At 49.2% G+C, this 15,694-nt stretch overlaps 1 protein-coding gene across 9 annotated transcripts in view; it reads right to left on the minus strand.

Moving 5' to 3' along the window:
- The window catches only part of CCDC136 (coiled-coil domain containing 136), a 30,872-nt gene extending 21,459 nt beyond the window's left edge, over positions 1 to 9,413 (minus strand). For 6 of the 9 annotated variants that reach the window (XM_064373632.1, XM_064373630.1, XM_064373627.1 and 3 more), the window contains exons 1-4: positions 9,292 to 9,356; positions 8,392 to 8,499; positions 6,247 to 6,495; positions 6,100 to 6,174 (exon numbers count right to left, since the gene is read on the minus strand). In XM_064373632.1, coding sequence (XP_064229702.1) covers positions 6,100 to 6,174; positions 6,247 to 6,495; positions 8,392 to 8,499; positions 9,292 to 9,349 — 490 coding nt within the window. In that variant the 5' untranslated portion in view covers positions 9,350 to 9,356. Of the gene's footprint in view, positions 1 to 6,099; positions 6,175 to 6,246; positions 6,496 to 8,391; positions 8,500 to 9,291 lie in introns of all 9 variants that reach the window. The other 3 variants (XM_064373638.1, XM_064373619.1, XM_064373621.1) reach the window with 1 other exon arrangement.
- Positions 9,414 to 15,694: the final 6,281 nt, after the last annotated feature.

Here is a 15,694-nt window from a genome sequence, read left to right on the forward strand (position 1 = left end):
CAAGACAGGTGGATCACCTGAAGTCAGGAGTTCGTCACCAGCCTGGCCAACATGGCAAAACCTAAAAATACAAAAATTAGCCAGGCGTGGTGGTGGGCATCTATAAACCCAGCTACTCAGGAGGCTGAGGCAGGGAGAATCACTTAAACCTGGGAGGTGAAGATGGAGTGAGCCGAGAACACGCCATTGCACTCCAGCCTGGGTGACAGAGCGAGAGACTGTCTCAAAAACAAAAAAATGTCTACACACTATTTTCATCTATTCAGCCTGAGAGCTCAGAAATTACAGAGCCTGAGAGTTCCCATGACCTACCTGTGGTAAGTACTGGACCCAAAACAATGTGCACTTAAGAGTTCACAACTGAAATTCATATATAAGTTAACTGCATAATAACCAAACACAAAATAATAATCTTAGTGTCAGTTGACAAGGGACTGTTTAAACTGATGACAGGCTAGGTGTGGTGGCTCATGCCTATAATCCCAGCATTTTGGGAGGCCAAGGTGGGTGGATCACTTGAGGTCAGGAGTTCAAGACCAGCCTGGCCAACATGCTGAAACCCAGTCTCTACTAAAAATACAAAACAAAAAAAAAAAGAAAAAAAAAATTAGCCAGGTATGGTGGCATGCTCCTGTAACCCCAGCTACTTGGGAGGCTGAGATAGGAGAATTGTTTGAACCCAGGAGGCAGAGGTTGCTGTGAGCCGAGATCATGCCACTGTACTCTAGCCTGGGCAACTCAGTCTCAAATAAATAAATAAATAAAGACATGAATAAACTGATGATAGTTAAATAGAATATTGTACAGCCATTTAAAAGAAAGTATTAGACCTGTGGTGAAAACAAAGACATTTCCATATTAATTAAAGAAAAAGAGCTGTAAAATACATGATCTAATTTTTGCAAAAAATATTTTATGTATAGTATATAACACACAAATGGACAAACATATAGAAAAAGGCCTGGAAAGATCTATGCCCAAACCATAATGAGTAGCTGTTTCTGAGGTATGGGATAATATGTGATGAGGTTTTTACTTTGCATATCATATCTATCTGTGCTGTTTGGATTTTCAGAACAAGCCTATATTTTCTAATTTTTCATTTACAAAATAATGGGTCAAGAGTTCTCTGTATCTATGGAGCATCTCAGAATTTCTAGACATATGTTCCCATCTGGGATCGGAACCAAAAAGTGAAAAGTAAAAAGCACTGATACCAACAGTGAATTTAGGATTTGAGGGCCAGAATTAGAGAATTAATGAGGATTGGGTTGGGAAGGTCAGGACCTTCCCATAAATCCTTTGCAAGGCACATTCTCCCATCCCCTTCCCCCAACTCCTGCTCACTCTACTTACCATGCAGATGTCAATTTTTCTAGCCTGTACCTCCATTTCCTCAAAAAAATTAAGAGAGGTCCGCTATTAAATGGTCTCACAGAAACTTGTACTTTGCTATGTGTGTGTGCATACTTAGTCTCCCCTTCACTTGGTTATGAGCTTTATGAAGGCAGAGAGCATATCTGGTGTGCTCACCATTACAGTTCTAGGATCTAGTATTGTGCCTGAAAATGAAGCTCAATAGATATTTGATGTATTCATGCATAAATAAGGCAGGTGGTTCATCCATTCAATAAACTTTAAGTCTCTCCTACATGTACAGAACTAAATATTTGGGGTTTGGGGGTTTTTGTTTTTGAGATACAGTCTTGTTCTGTGGCCCAGGCTCAAGTGGAGTGGCATGATCGTGGCTCACTGCAGCCTTGACCTCGCAGGCTCAAGCAATCCTCCCACCTCAGCATCCTTCATATTTGGGACTATAGGCATGGGCCACTGTGCCCCCCTATTTTCTTTCTTTCTTTTTTTTAATGTAGAGACAGGGGTCTCTTCCTGTTGCCCAGGCTACTCTGAAACTCCTGGGCTCACGTGATTCTCCCATCTTGGCCTCCCAAAATGCTGGGATTACAGGCATGAGCCACCACACCTGGCCCTGTTTGGTTCTTTTTTTTTTTTTAATTAGAAGAGAATCTAGACTTTCAAAGAAGACAAATTTGGACACACTTCATAGATAGATGCTGAGTGGTGAGGGCATCTCAGGGTAAGATCTACCCTGCTCCCCTGAGCTCTCATGTGCAGCTATGAGCATGTCTTTTGCCAATCTTTCCTGTTCTTGAATGATCCTAGCTGTTATGTCTCCTTGATCTATTCAGCAACTATTGACTGATCCTTAACTGTATGCCAAGCCCAAGTATCTCCAGTTAAGATTCTCTGACTTCCTATTTGAAAGAAGAGTCCGCTCTACCCCCACTACTGAACAGCACAGTGACATCTGTCTAGTTAGGGAGACCCATGAAGAAAGTGGCCAATAGGATAAAGGCCCTAGAGTCTGGGGTGGGAGTTCTGGAGAAACAGACTAACCTCCACTTCCCTAATATGCTTTTGATGTTAGGGTTCAGCTCTCCCTTAGGTGCTTCTGGCCCTAAAAAATGGCATTCTCGGCCTAGCACAGTGGCTCACGCCTTTAATCCCAGCACTTTGGGAGGCTGAGGCGGGTGGATCACTTGAGGTCCAGAGCTCAAGATCAGCTTGGACAACATGGGGAAACCCCGTCTCTACTAAATATACAAAAATCAGCCGGGTGTGGTGGCCTGCGCCTGTAATCCCAGCTACTCGGAGGCTGAGGCAGGAGAATCGCTTGAACCCGGGAGGTGGAGGTTGCAGTGAGACAAGATGGCGCCATCGCACTCCAGTCTGGGCGACAGAGCGAAACTCCTTATCAAAAAAAAAAAAAAAAGGCATTCTCAGGGGAAACCGAAGAAGGTGCAGGGTCACCTAGAGTCGCCCAGGGCAGGACCCGAGGCCTGGGGGCAGAGCTTATCCGGGAGCGCCCGGGAGCTGAAGAGGCCGGGCGGGGTTCCCCGGATTCTGAGGCGGTGGCGCCCGTTGAGTGTAGGGCTGGGACCGTCGGTGCGAGGTCGAGGGCCCGGGAGTCGGGGCTGCGGGCCGAGAAGTGGATTCTCACTCACTGGTTATGGCTTCCATCTTGCCGGCCCCACTCGAGCGGTGTCCCTGGGGGGCCACCCCGCCGCCGCCAGCCGGTCCCGGCCCCAGAGGGGCTGTGGCGACCGGAACCGCCTCCGAACCGCGGCTGCCTCTGAGGCCGCGCACGCCCCCTCCAGGCGGAAACGGGCGACGCGCGTGCGCGAGGGCAGCCTCGGTCTCTCCTGCAGGGACCGTGGGGCAGCTCACCCTAGAAAAGTATCCTACTCAGAAAGGAGGCGCTCTAGAACCCCATTTTCCCGGGGAGTTTCTGCCTGCATCTCTGCTTCAATTCTGACTTTCCCCCCTTTGAATGGAGGAACGTCCCTTCTCCAGGCAAAGGCCCTTTTTTTTTTTTTTGTACTGGATCTTTTCTTTCATTATACACAATCTAGCATTTCCTATCTTTGAAAAAAAAGAGAAGAAATAGTCTGTTGACCCTATATCCCTTACTTCTCTGCTTCTCTTCAAAATGACTACTGGAGTTATCGGTACTCACCTTTTCCATTTCACCTCCCAGGTCCTCTCCAAACCCATGCCCTCTCCAAACCCATGCACTGAAATGTCTCAGGGTCATCCATCTTGCCAAATCCAAGAGCGTCTCGCTTGACTTAGCAACCTGACACAGTGGAGCATCGCCTCCTTGAAGCACTTTCTGCCCTGGCTTCCAGGGCATGACATGCTCCAGGAGTTCCTCCTACTTTACTCTTTTGTTCATTTCTCCTTCCATACTGGACCTCTAAATACTGGAGCGTCTCTGGGACTGGACTCTTTCAACTCTTCTGGTGTCTCTCCATGTGACTGCACCATACTTCCCATGGATTCTAATGCCAATTATATGCTAATGAGTCCAAATTTAAATCTCCAGCCCTGTTTTCTCCGTGGTTCTGGCTTAATATAGCTAACTGCCTCAATATATTCACTTGGATGTCCATAGTCACTTCAAACTCACCGGGGAGAAAACATGTCTTAAATGGCTCCCCTAGTCCTCAACTTACCCCTTGCCAAGTCTTTCCCAATTCAAGAAACATCACCACCTTCCATCAATTTTCTCAAGGCAAAGTCATCTTTCATGTCTCTGTCATCCCCGATCCAATTCATTAGCAAATCCTGAGGGTTTCACTTTCAAAATATATTCTGAATCATCTCCATTTCTACATCCCTAACTCAAGCAACCATCATCTCTTGACTGGATTATTACAGCGACTTGTTACACGACTCACTGTTCTGAGTCCCTTCCCTCCATCCTAAGTGTTTCCACTTAGTGGCCAAGTTCTCTTAAAAATGTAAAGCAGATCATATTATCCCAGTCCTGGCTAAAACCCTCTCCTGGCTTTCCACCACACTTAAGATGAAAGCCAAACCTCTTGGCTGGCCTACAAGATCCATTGTTATCTGGCCTCTGCCTGCCTCGGAACGTTCTCTTGCCAGGGTCCTCCACATGTACTTTGCTGCAACCACAGTGGCCTCTGTTCTGCCCCTCAAACAAATGAAGCTCATTTTCACCTCTGGGCCTTTGCAGTTGCTGTTGCTTCTGCCTGGTGTGCTTCTCCCTCAGATCTTGGATGGCTGGATCCCTTTCATTATTCAGGTCTTAGCTCAAATGTCATCTTCTCAAAGACGACTTTCCTAACTGCCATATCTAAAATAAACTCCCTTCAAGACCAGCCTGGCCAACATGGTGCAACCCCATCTTTACTAAAAATACAATAATAAGCTGGGTGTGGTAGCACATGCCTGTAATCTCAGCTACTCGGGAGGCTGAAGCATGAGAATCGCTTGAACCAGGGAGGCGGAGGTTGCAGTGAGCCAAGATTGTGCCACTGCACTCCAGCCTGGGCAACAGAGTGAGACTCTGTCTCAAAATAAAATAAAATTAACTCCCATCCCATCTCCTCTCTATATCATATTATTATAATGTGTTCATAGTATTTATTGTCACCTGAACTTGTGTTGTTTATTTTCTGCCTCTCTCCATTAGAATGTACGGGCAGGGATGTGGTCTGTCTCATTCACAGCTGGTTCTCCAAGTATACAGGCACTCCATAAATAGGTGATAAATAAATTAGTCCCATTTTACAGGTAAGAAATGCCATCTCAGAAAGATAAGTGACTTGCCCAAGATCACACAATTTGCGAGTGGTAGAGCCGGGTCCAGGAAGCTAGGTGATCCCAGACCAATGCCACAGTCTTCCCTGTGTGACACTTTCCTCCTCTGCACGCCCCTTCACTGTCCGCCCTTCCTGTATCTCCCTTTGCTCACATTTTCTGTCCCCTTCTCATCTCCTCCCGCTCTTATACCTCTGCTTGCTTCTGCCCAGGCCATTTCCCGGCCTTCCTTTTTTCTCCATTTATACTTTTCTTTTGGCTTGATCTCAGCTCTCCCCAGAGTCCCTGCCGTTTTCTAGGCCAGCTCCCCTAAACCTTCCGGAAGCCCACAGAAGTAACAAAAGCTGCCTCTTTATTTGGTGGTGCAGTGGAATGTGGGACACCTGCCTTGCTGCTTCCCAGAGACAAAGGGAATGTGGGTGTTGGAAAAAAGGGACTTGGGGGCCACAAGCTCAGGTCCCAGAGAGCAAGAGAAGTGCTCTCATCTGCCTCCCTTAAAAGGTGCAGAGAGGCCCCGCCAGCCACTTCTCACTGGCGTCATGATCTTTCCCATGCTGTCCTTGGAGGAACTGGAAAAAGGAATCTGCCTTGGAATTCAACTTGGATCACCCACCCCGGCACTGACCAGGAGAACAAAGGGACAAGGATACAGTATGAAGGAGGCTGAAGGAACAAGAGGAAAGAGCCCACCAGAAACAGAAGGTGATGGGGAGGCCAAGAAAGGCAAGGGGAGGACAGAGGAGCCAGGTGGAGGTACAAAGAAAGAAAACTGGGGACAAAGGAGGATAAAGAGACAAGGAGAGGAAAGGGTGAGCTTAGTAGTAAAGGAAAATGAGGTAAATTACTGAATCTGGTTATGTTTATCTGCTCTGCTTCAGTCAAACCCTCAGGAAAAAAGTACTTAAGTGACCACTTGCATGGCCGTCTCCCTCTGGTCCAAATCCTGGGAATTACCTTGGAGCTGCTGGATCTGCTTGGTGAACACCTCTGCCTGCTGGGCGCTGGCCAGCCGTTCATCCTCCAGGAGCCCTGTAGGGAGAGGGGCACCAGTGTCAGGCTCGGATCCAGGGAAGCATAGAGCCTCTGGGCCCAGGCACTCACCCTGTAGCTCCAGGGAGTCATCCTCATGCTGCCCTGCCAGTTCCCGGGTCTCCTCCAGTTCTGCCACCAGCTGCAGCACCTGAGCCCGCAGCTCCTCCAGCTCTGTCTCCGTGAGGCTCAGGCCCCGGTGCTTGTTGACTGACAGGGAGCCAACACTACCACCTTTGTGCACTTGTTCTTCTTCTTCTTCCACCTCTTCTTCCTCCTCTTCCTCTTCCTCCTCATAGAGAGCTGGGAGTAACACCTCCCCTAGGAGAGACAACCATCCCAGCAGGGAGTCAGCACCAACTTCCTTTCCACAGTCCCTCCAGAGCCCTCAAACTCACTATCCCAGGGCAGAGATGGTATATAGTGCCACCTTGTGTTCCCCAAGGAGCCCCTGGTCAAGACCCGTACTCAAGATGAGTCGTCAGGTGTGAGGGTCAAGTTGAGAGGCAGCCCCTCCACCGCCCAGGCCTTTCCTGGACCAATGTTCACCTAATAGCCTCCTACCACTGCCTGTGGGCTGGTGCCTGCTCAGCCATGAGACACTTGCACAGGATTATCTGCTTCTAGGCTACCCTCTGAGTAGTGGAACAAGTAGTCAAGAAAGGAGACAGTGAGTGGATCTTTAGGTCAAATGAAGTAGCAGTTGCAGTTTGGAGATTTCTAGAAAATAAAAGAAAAAAAACTGGCCGGGCACTGTGGCTCATGCCTGTAATCCTAGCACTTTGGGAGGCTGAGGCAGGTGGATCACTTGAGGTCAGAAGTTCCAAACCAGCCTAGCCAACATGGTGAAACCCCGTCTCTACTAAAAACACAAAAAATTAGCTGGGTGTGGTGGTGGGTGCCTGTAATCCCAGTTACTTGGGAGGCTGAGGCAGGAGAATTGCTTGAACATGGAAAGTGGAGGTGGAGGTTGCAGTGAGGCAAGATCAAGCCACTGCACTCCAGCCTGGGCAACAGAGTAAGACTCTGTCTCAAAAAAAAAAAACCAATCCAACCAAAAAAAAAAAAAACTATCCAGGTGGCTTGTGAAAAATCAGCCTTTCCATAATAAGAAAGCATTGCCCATTGGCAGGTAGGGAAAGAAAATATCTGATTGTAGAGGTTTCATTGGACAAACTCTGGAGCCCTTTCAAATCAATACCTGTTTGAAATTTTCTACAAGGTCCACCTCATTTTTCCCTGTCGGTTGTCACAGGTCTCCTCTCCCCTAGCTGAGCCATAGGAGGCCCCTCCTGCTCTGCTGATCACAAAGCAGTTTTCAGGGGAAGTCTTAGACTGTACCTGTGCGTAAAAGAAACTCTGCCATTTTAATGCATTAAAAAAATGGAGTTTGGTGCTGACCCCACCTCTGGTTGCAAGCACCCCCTCCTTTACTGCAATGCAGTTCCTATAAATAGCAAAATGTTGTCTGAATGGTGATTGTTTGCTTTGTTTTAAAATTCTGAATCTCTGGTCTTACTTTCTCTAATATCAGCAGCCTTAGGTTCATCTGGGACCCCTCGTACCATCTGTCCCCCTTAGGGGGAGCAGGTTTGCCTATACTGAATGTGCAACGTGCCACACTTCACAGGAAGTCCTGGAAAATGGACCAGCGTCCTTCCAGGGGCCTGGTGTTGGCAGCAACTGCCAAGTCACATGGGTGTGGTGGGGACACACGTGTATTGGGAGGATGGCCTCACTCACCCCCTCCTAGGCTCTCTCTTTCAGGCAGTAAGGTATCCTAGAGAACCAAAGCCACAGGCTTCCATTCGAAGTTAATGGTGGTGGCCCCAGAAAGACAATTCACATGCCCACTTCCTTGCTTTTTGAAAGAAGAGACAGCTTGGGATCTGGGTCGGCAGGCAGTGAGAACAAACCCCCCGCTGAAAGGCTGCTTCAAAGCTCTGTCCAACAAGGCCTCTTTCTCTGTTTGGCAGCTCCCTCGGGACACACAACCTGGTTAGCTGGGTGACTGGGGTCCCGAAGGGGTGCATCCTGAACTTCTGTCAAAGTCTGAGCCCTAAGAAGGGCTGGAGCTCTGAGTTGCGGGAGGAGGGGCTAAGACAAACTGAAGGTAGGGCTGTGTCCTGGCTCAGAGGCCTGAGGGTCAAAGGGAAGAGGGAAGGGAATTAAGGGAGGAGGGGAAGGGAAAAAAAGAAGCCTTTTGGAAAAACTCACCCTCCATAGCTTGCATCCCCCGTCGTTCCAGGGACCCCCAGCGTTGGCCCTTCTTCCTCTCACAGCCCTCAGAAGCCTCATAGGAGCCTAGAGTGGTCACTGTGGGTCCTGAGAGCAGGGAGAAAGGAGGGGCTGAGGGCTGGGGTGCAGAGGAAAGAGGGAGGCATGGCTTCCAGCCCCTCGGGGCCCTGGGATCTGGAAACCCAGTGGAGGTGCCTGACTCACTCTGCCGGCTCTACGACTCCCCTCTCTCGGGTACGTCTCACGCTCTGCCTGCGGGGACCCAGCCCTGCCGCCCAACCTCCTCAGACGCCCCTGTTCCAGGCCCCCCTAGCTTGCACAGACAGAAAGAGGGGGTGTGTGTATTTAGCCCCGGGGGACAGGGAGGAGAGAGGAAAGACTGAAAGAGGGCGGGAGCCAGTGAAAAGAGGCTGAAAGGGTGAGGCGGCCTACGGAGAGAGGGAGAGAGGGAGACAGGGAGGGAGGGAGGGAGGAGTGGGGGGCGTGCGGGAAGGGATAGGGCTGCGGCCGCTCCCCTCCCCTCCCCTCCCATTCTCTCTCTGGACCTCGCCCACCCCACCCTCGCCCCGCGCTCTGGAGCCTCCGGGGCTGCAGGGGGTGCGGGGTCTGGAGCCCCAAGTGCTGGAAGCACCGTCGGGCTGGAGTGGAGAGATAAGGGGGGAGGGACCACCAGGCAGGATGCGGCCGGTGCGCGCAAGCCCCAGCCCCAGGCCGGAAAGATGGAGACCGGGCCCAGGTGGAGGCCAGGATGGAGGGAGGAAGACTTCTGGCGGAGAAGAGGGAGCCGCGGAGTCCGGGAGCGCCTGGGGGTCTGGAGGGAGGAGGGATGGAGGAGAGAAAGGAGGGGCGGTGGAGAGGTGAGGGAGGGGCGGCTCTGACCTGGGCCCTGGCAGCTCCAGCCTGCGGCTCCCGCGCTGGTTCCGGCGCCCGCCTCCATGATCGCTCCCGCCGCCGCCGCCGCCGCCGCCGCTTCCCGGAGCAGAAGCCGCAGCCGCGAGCCCGGGGACCGGGAGCCGGGTGCGCAGGGAGGAGGGAGGGCGGGCGAGGGGGCGGGGCCTGGCCGGGCCTCCTGACACCGCCCCCCGCTGCCCGCCGCCGCCCGGAAGCCCTCCCAGCACCCGGGAGCTCGGAGTGGGTGCAGGGGCGGCGCGGGAGGGTGAGCGCGACCCCAGATACCTCCCAAGGCTCTCCCCGAGGGAGCGCCGGGGGCCGCCGGGCCCGGACAGCGTCGGGAGCTCTTAGGCTTCAGGCTGTCCCAAGAGGGAGGGGTGAGATCCCCTGGTTCTGGCGGCTGGTCCCGCGGGGTCTGCTGTGCGGGGGGACCTTCCGCACCTGGTGTCAGGGCCCTGTCATGCTCAGCAATGGGGACGGGGCTAGGAGGGACTGTTTCCTCCAAAAGCGCGGACACGCGCGCCCCTCACTCCCCCACCCGGCCGGCGCCCCCACCTAGCAGTCCTCGCGGACCCCGGCCTCAGGTCCCGCCCAGCCCCGCCCGGAGGCCCCTCGGCAGCTTGGGGGCCGGAGAGGGAAGTCGAGGCCCAAATGGGCTAACGCAGGGCCCTGACCTCTCCGCTTTCCGCGCACCATCCTCCCCAAAGCCAGGGCCAGAGACCCTCTTAGGAGGGGCCCTCTGGTGGCCCCACCAAGCCTCAGGGCCTGAAGACCTCCTCTCCTCCGCCCTGCCTTCCCTTCTGGTCCCACACCCGGTGGGCTGCGAGCCACGCCCCCACTGTCGCCCGCTCGGAGTGGGCACGACTGATGGTCACTCTCTGGAAGGGAGATATGGAAGCCCAGGGAGCTTATTTCACGTCTTCAACCACTGGTTTATTCAAGGAATGCCTGCCGGGTGGGTGCTGGCTCTCGAAGAGGCAGTTCTCACATCCCGGCAGGTCTCAGTAAGGATCAAAGTGGGTACAGTTGGGAACAAGGGCTCCCCAGAACATCCAGGAAGCGTCTGGGAGATTCCTAAGCCAGGGACAAACGCGGATCCCCTCTCTTGCACATCTACTCCCAGGTCGAGGGCTAGGAGTCTGCGTTCCCCCCGCTGCCAGAAAGGGGTCCGGATCCAGACAGAGAGAGGGTTCTTGGGCGAGTCCATAGAATAAAGTGAAAGCAAGTTTATTAGGAAAGTAAAAGAATAAAAAATGGTAGGCTGCAGGTTGCCCATTTTTATGGTTATGTCTTGATGATATGCTAAACAAGGAGTGGATTATTCGTGACTCCCCCTTTTAGACAATGTAGGGTAACTTTCTGATGTTGCCATGGCATTTGTAAACTGTCGTGGCGCGGGTAGGAGTATGGCAGTGAGGACGACCAGAGGTCACTCTCATCGTCATCTTGGTTCTAGTGGGTTTTAGCTGGCTTCCTTACTGCAAGCTGTTTTATTAGCAAGGTCTTTATGACCTGTGTCTTGTGCTGACCTCCTGTCTCATCCTGTGACTTAGAACTCCTTAAACGTCTGGGAAGGCAGCCCAGTAGGTCTCAGACTCATTTTACCCAGCTCCTATTCAAGATGGAGTTGCTGTGGTTCAAACGCCTCTGACACCCCACAGGCTTCCACGTCCACAAACCATCCCTGTTCCGCCGAAAGGAAGCCCTTTTTTGTCTGGACTCCCTCCTTTCCTTCAGCCCTCAGCTGAGGGTCACCTCCAGGTGGCCTTCCCTGACTGGCACCCCATCCCTGCCCTGCTAGGTGCCCCTGTGGTGCTGGCCCCTATCTGTCTCTCTGTGACAGCACCAGGCCCTTGGGGTTGTCCGGGCTCTGCTCAGTTTCTTGAAGGTTAGGGGGATCTTAGTTATCTTTGTATCTCCAGCATCTGACCGAGTTTCTGACACAGAATAAATGAGTTAAAGGTCTATCTCCCAGCTACCCAGTTAATGCCCTGTCTTATCATTTAACATGATTCCACATTTGTGGCGTTAATGTTGCCTATTAATGATCATGTTGCCTATAAGTCTCTCTCCCTCCCCACCCCACCCCTCCTTGCTTCCATTTTTCTTCCACTGTCTCTCTCATTTTCCCAACGGAAAGATGATGAGCAGAGATCGAGGATGTTTCCTTTGCTTTCCAGAGGACAGGATTCTACCCCAGATCCTGTGGCCAAGGTGACACCCACCCAGACCCCTTCTGCAGGTGCTTTACTGTCCAGATTTGGGGACCAGAGCATTTCTCAGGGATGGGAGAAAGGGGCTGCACTGGGGACTTGGGGGATGCAGAGCTCTGGGAACTGACAGAGACTAGTTCTGGAAGCTCACTCGCTGTTCTTTCTGCGCAGTGCAGCTCCTTCTGGTTCTGCCTCGGCCAGCAGGGTCAGGTTAGCAGTTGGCCTTGACTGCTGACCTCTTGGTGAATGGAGGGAGGCACAGCAGGGAAGTTGTTAATGCTGACATCTAGGGTTCAAGCTCTCCTCAGGGAGCTCTGATCCTGAGTATTAGGACTAATCTCTCCCTGGCTCCCTGGCATGCAGGTCACCATTCACCCTTGATTTGGGAGAACATTCGAGGGAGACCTGAACCAGTCTATTTTCAGGAGCCAAACCCTGGCCAGAGCAGTACTGGGTTGAAGGTGGAGGGGGGCAGTTAAAGGGTGGGAGAAAAGAGCTTAAGAGATATGAGGGAGGTAGGCTGTGGTCCAGAAATGCATCTCTGAGGGGCCAGGAGTGGTGGGCATGTCAGCCAGGTGATCAGCCTAGGGGATGATCTGAATTAATCCCTGTAATCCCTGGACTCAGGGCTCAACCTCCCTCCTAATCCCATCCCAGGATATCATCCTCTTTCAGGACTGATGTAGCCATTTATCCCCCTTTACCCTTATTTCTAAATGCCTAGATCCTTTCATTAAAAAGAAAAAAAAATGAGTATTTGAAACATGCAGAAAAGTATAGTACAGAGAATAACCTAACAAATAACCATGCGCACAGAACTGAAATCCAACAACCATTCAGATCTTGCCACATTTGATTCGAGGAAGCCCTCTTTTTATGTTTTCCAGTCTTACCTGTATGTATGTTTTACCTTTTATGAATATATCTACAAACAATACATAATTGCAAATTGTGTGTTTTAGAAATTTATCTGAATAGCGGTACATTGTACTCATTCTTTTTTTTCCTGCCCCCCCCCACATTGTACTCATTCTTTTTTTCCACGCCCCCCCATTGTACTCATTCTTTTTTCCCACCCCCCCACATTGTACTCATTCTTCTGCAAACTCTTTTTTTCTTCCCCCCCATTTATCCATATTGTTTCATATAGCTCCAGTTTATGAATTTTAACTACTGAATACTGTTTCATTGCTTGAATACACTGCAATTTATTTAACCATTCTTCTGCTAATTGGCTATGCAACTATTCCCAGTTTTCCATGTTAAAAACAATGTTGCACTTGACAATTTCATACATTTTCCTAGGATGGATACCTAGAAGTGGAATTTCTGGGTCATAGAGTAGGTGGATCTTAAACTTCATTAGCCAAATTGCTCTATAATGTAGTTAGACCAGTTTAAACACCACTAACCATGGCTTCATTTATTTGTCCCCTGGCCCCCACTGATTTGGAAGTTATACATTCTATTTCTACTCTATTAGTGATTACCTCTTTATAGATTTCTAAACATTCTTTCTTAAGTGAATCAGTATCACCATACTTTTTCTGAATAATAGAAAGATCTTAGAACATGTTAACTCTGTTCTTCTTTTCCCGCCGCCTCCCGTATTTCTATCTAGTATTTTAGTTTCCCCTTCTTTGTAACCCCTGTAAGCATCATCAGCACCATTATCACCACCACCATTTTTATCATCATCATCTGTCTCAATGCTTGCTTAGATCTACTAACATGTTTATAAATTTCTCTGTTCACCATTCCTTCTTATTTCAGTTTCCCTCTTATAAAATATCCCTTTTGTGGTATTTTAGTGTAAGTCTTTGAGGGATTAGCATTCCCAGTTAATGTCTTAAAATGTCTTTATTTCATGCCCTTTTGATGGAAATTTAGTAGGCATCAAATTCTAGGTGACAGTTGTTTTCTCTTAGCCTTTTGAAGATATTTTCCCCTATAATCTTTTGCGGCTAATAAGTGACAAAGTTCTTTTCTGTAATTTTAAAAAATAAATCTTCTCTTTTTTTTTTAATTTTTTTTTTTTTTTTGATAAGTAGTCTTGCTCTGTTGCCCCAGACGGGAGTGCAGTGGTGTGATCTCAGCTCACTGCAACCTCTGCCTCCCGGGTTCAAGTGATCCTTCAGTCTCAGCCTCCCGAGTAGCTGAGATTACAGTTCGGTGCCCCTACAACTGGCTAATTTTTGTATTTTTAGTCGAGATGGGGTTTCACCATGTTGGCCAGGTTGGTCTCAAACTCTGGACCTCAGGTAATCCACTCACCTCGGCCTCCCAAAGTGCTGGGTTTACAGGTGTGAGCCATGGCACCTGGCCGAAAAAAAGTCTTTTCTATAATCTTTTGATTTCTATCCTTTCTCCCTCACCCCTCCAAAATCAATCTCCGGTTGCTAGAAGTGAGCTGCAAATTCAATTTTTATCTTTGTAGGCAAACAGGCATTTTTCTTTCTGGTTGTTTTAAGATTTTTCTCAGGTGTGGAGGCTCATGCCTGTAATTCTAGTGCCTTAGGAAGATGACTTAAGCCCAGGAGTTTGAGATCAGCCTGGATGACATGGCAAGACTCTGTCTCTATAAAAATAAAAAATAACTCCAGCCTGGGTGACAGAGTGAGACCCCATCTCAAAATAAATAATTAGTTGGGATGATGGCATATACCTGTAGTTCTACCTACTTTGGAGGCTGAGGTGGAAGGATCGCTTGGGCCTAGGAGTTTGAGGCTGCAGTGAGCTATGATCACACCACTGCACTCCAGCCTGGACAATAGAGTAAGACCCTGTCTCAAAAAAAAAAAAAAAAAAGACTTCTCCTTCTTCAATATTCTGTAGTTTCACCACAATGTGTTTAAGAGCTCAGGACTCTTCAACCTGAGGACTGTGTCTTTCTTCCATTAAAATTCTCAACTGTTATCTATTGGAATATTATATTTTCCCTATTCTCTGAGTTACATTCAGGAACTCCTATTAGATATATATTAGTCTGTCTCATTCTTTCCCTTATGCTTTTTAGCTATTCTTTCATATATTCTATCTTATCACTTTCCTACTTTTTCATATTTTGAATGATTTCATCAGCTCTGTTTTCCAATTCACTTATTCTCTCTTTGCCTGAGTCTAACAATCTACCATTTAATGCATCACTGAGTCTTTAACGTCTTCTTTTTTATTAAGTATAAATTTCCAGTGCTAAGAGTCTTTTTCAATGGTTATGTCTTTCATTTCTTCGTGTTGTATTTGGCTTTTCCTCCCTATGGTTTATTTTCTTGCCTTTAATGCTTCTACCACATATATTTATTATATAATGTTTTTCATATTGTTCTATCATGTGTAGTTCTTGGAGTGCTCTCTTGTTTGCTGTGTCCACCAACACTTCCTTATGATGAATTGCTTCCTTGTCTAGTTTTGTTTCTTCTTAGCTGAACCTGTGGCTAGAATCACCCTAAAAGCAGCAACTCCACAAGCAGGTGCCCCAAACTGTACTCAAATGGAGTTGGTTGGGATTCCAAAGACACCAGCAGTAAGCATCAGGGGATTTGTCCGAAGCATTTATTAGGGGAATGTACATACAAAGTGAGCTGCCATGAATCCTCAAGGCAGAGAGCAAGACAAGGGATGTTCTACCTAGGTGTGTCCACAATGAAGGAGCTGGGTTATGAAGTTTACCTGAGGGTTTCAGGAATTTGGCTGGGGACAGGGCTAGCTTCTCTATGTTTAGCAACATGATCAGTCTTTCAGTGTTTTCAGCAACAACCTAAATACCTTTATCAGTGCTTGTGAATGTTCTAGGCTCTAATTTGGGTTCAAACCTACAGGGGAAAACGTTTCAGCTGGCTAGGTCACAGAGCACTTAAAGAACTCTGTATCAGCCAAGTGCAGTGGCTCGGGCCTGTAATCCTAGCACTTTGGGAGGCCAAGGTGTGCAGATCACCTGAGGTCAGAAGTTTGAGACCAGCCTGGTCAACATGGTGAAACCTCATCTCTACTAAAAATACAAAAATTAGCTGGGCATGGAGGCAGGCACCTATAATCCCAGCTACTTGGGAGGCTGAGGCAGGAGAATCATTTTAAACCAGGAGGTGGAGGTTGCAGTGAGCCAAGATCGTGCCACTGCACTCCAGCCTGGGTGACAGAGCAAGACTCCGTCTCAAAAAAAAAAAAAAAAAAAAAAAGGT

The sequence above is a fragment of the Aotus nancymaae genome, unplaced genomic scaffold (assembly GCF_030222135.1).
Source record: "Aotus nancymaae isolate 86718 unplaced genomic scaffold, 86718_ANA_hifiasm-v0.15.2.pri h1tg000002l, whole genome shotgun sequence".
Classification (NCBI taxonomy): domain Eukaryota; kingdom Metazoa; phylum Chordata; class Mammalia; order Primates; family Aotidae; genus Aotus; species Aotus nancymaae.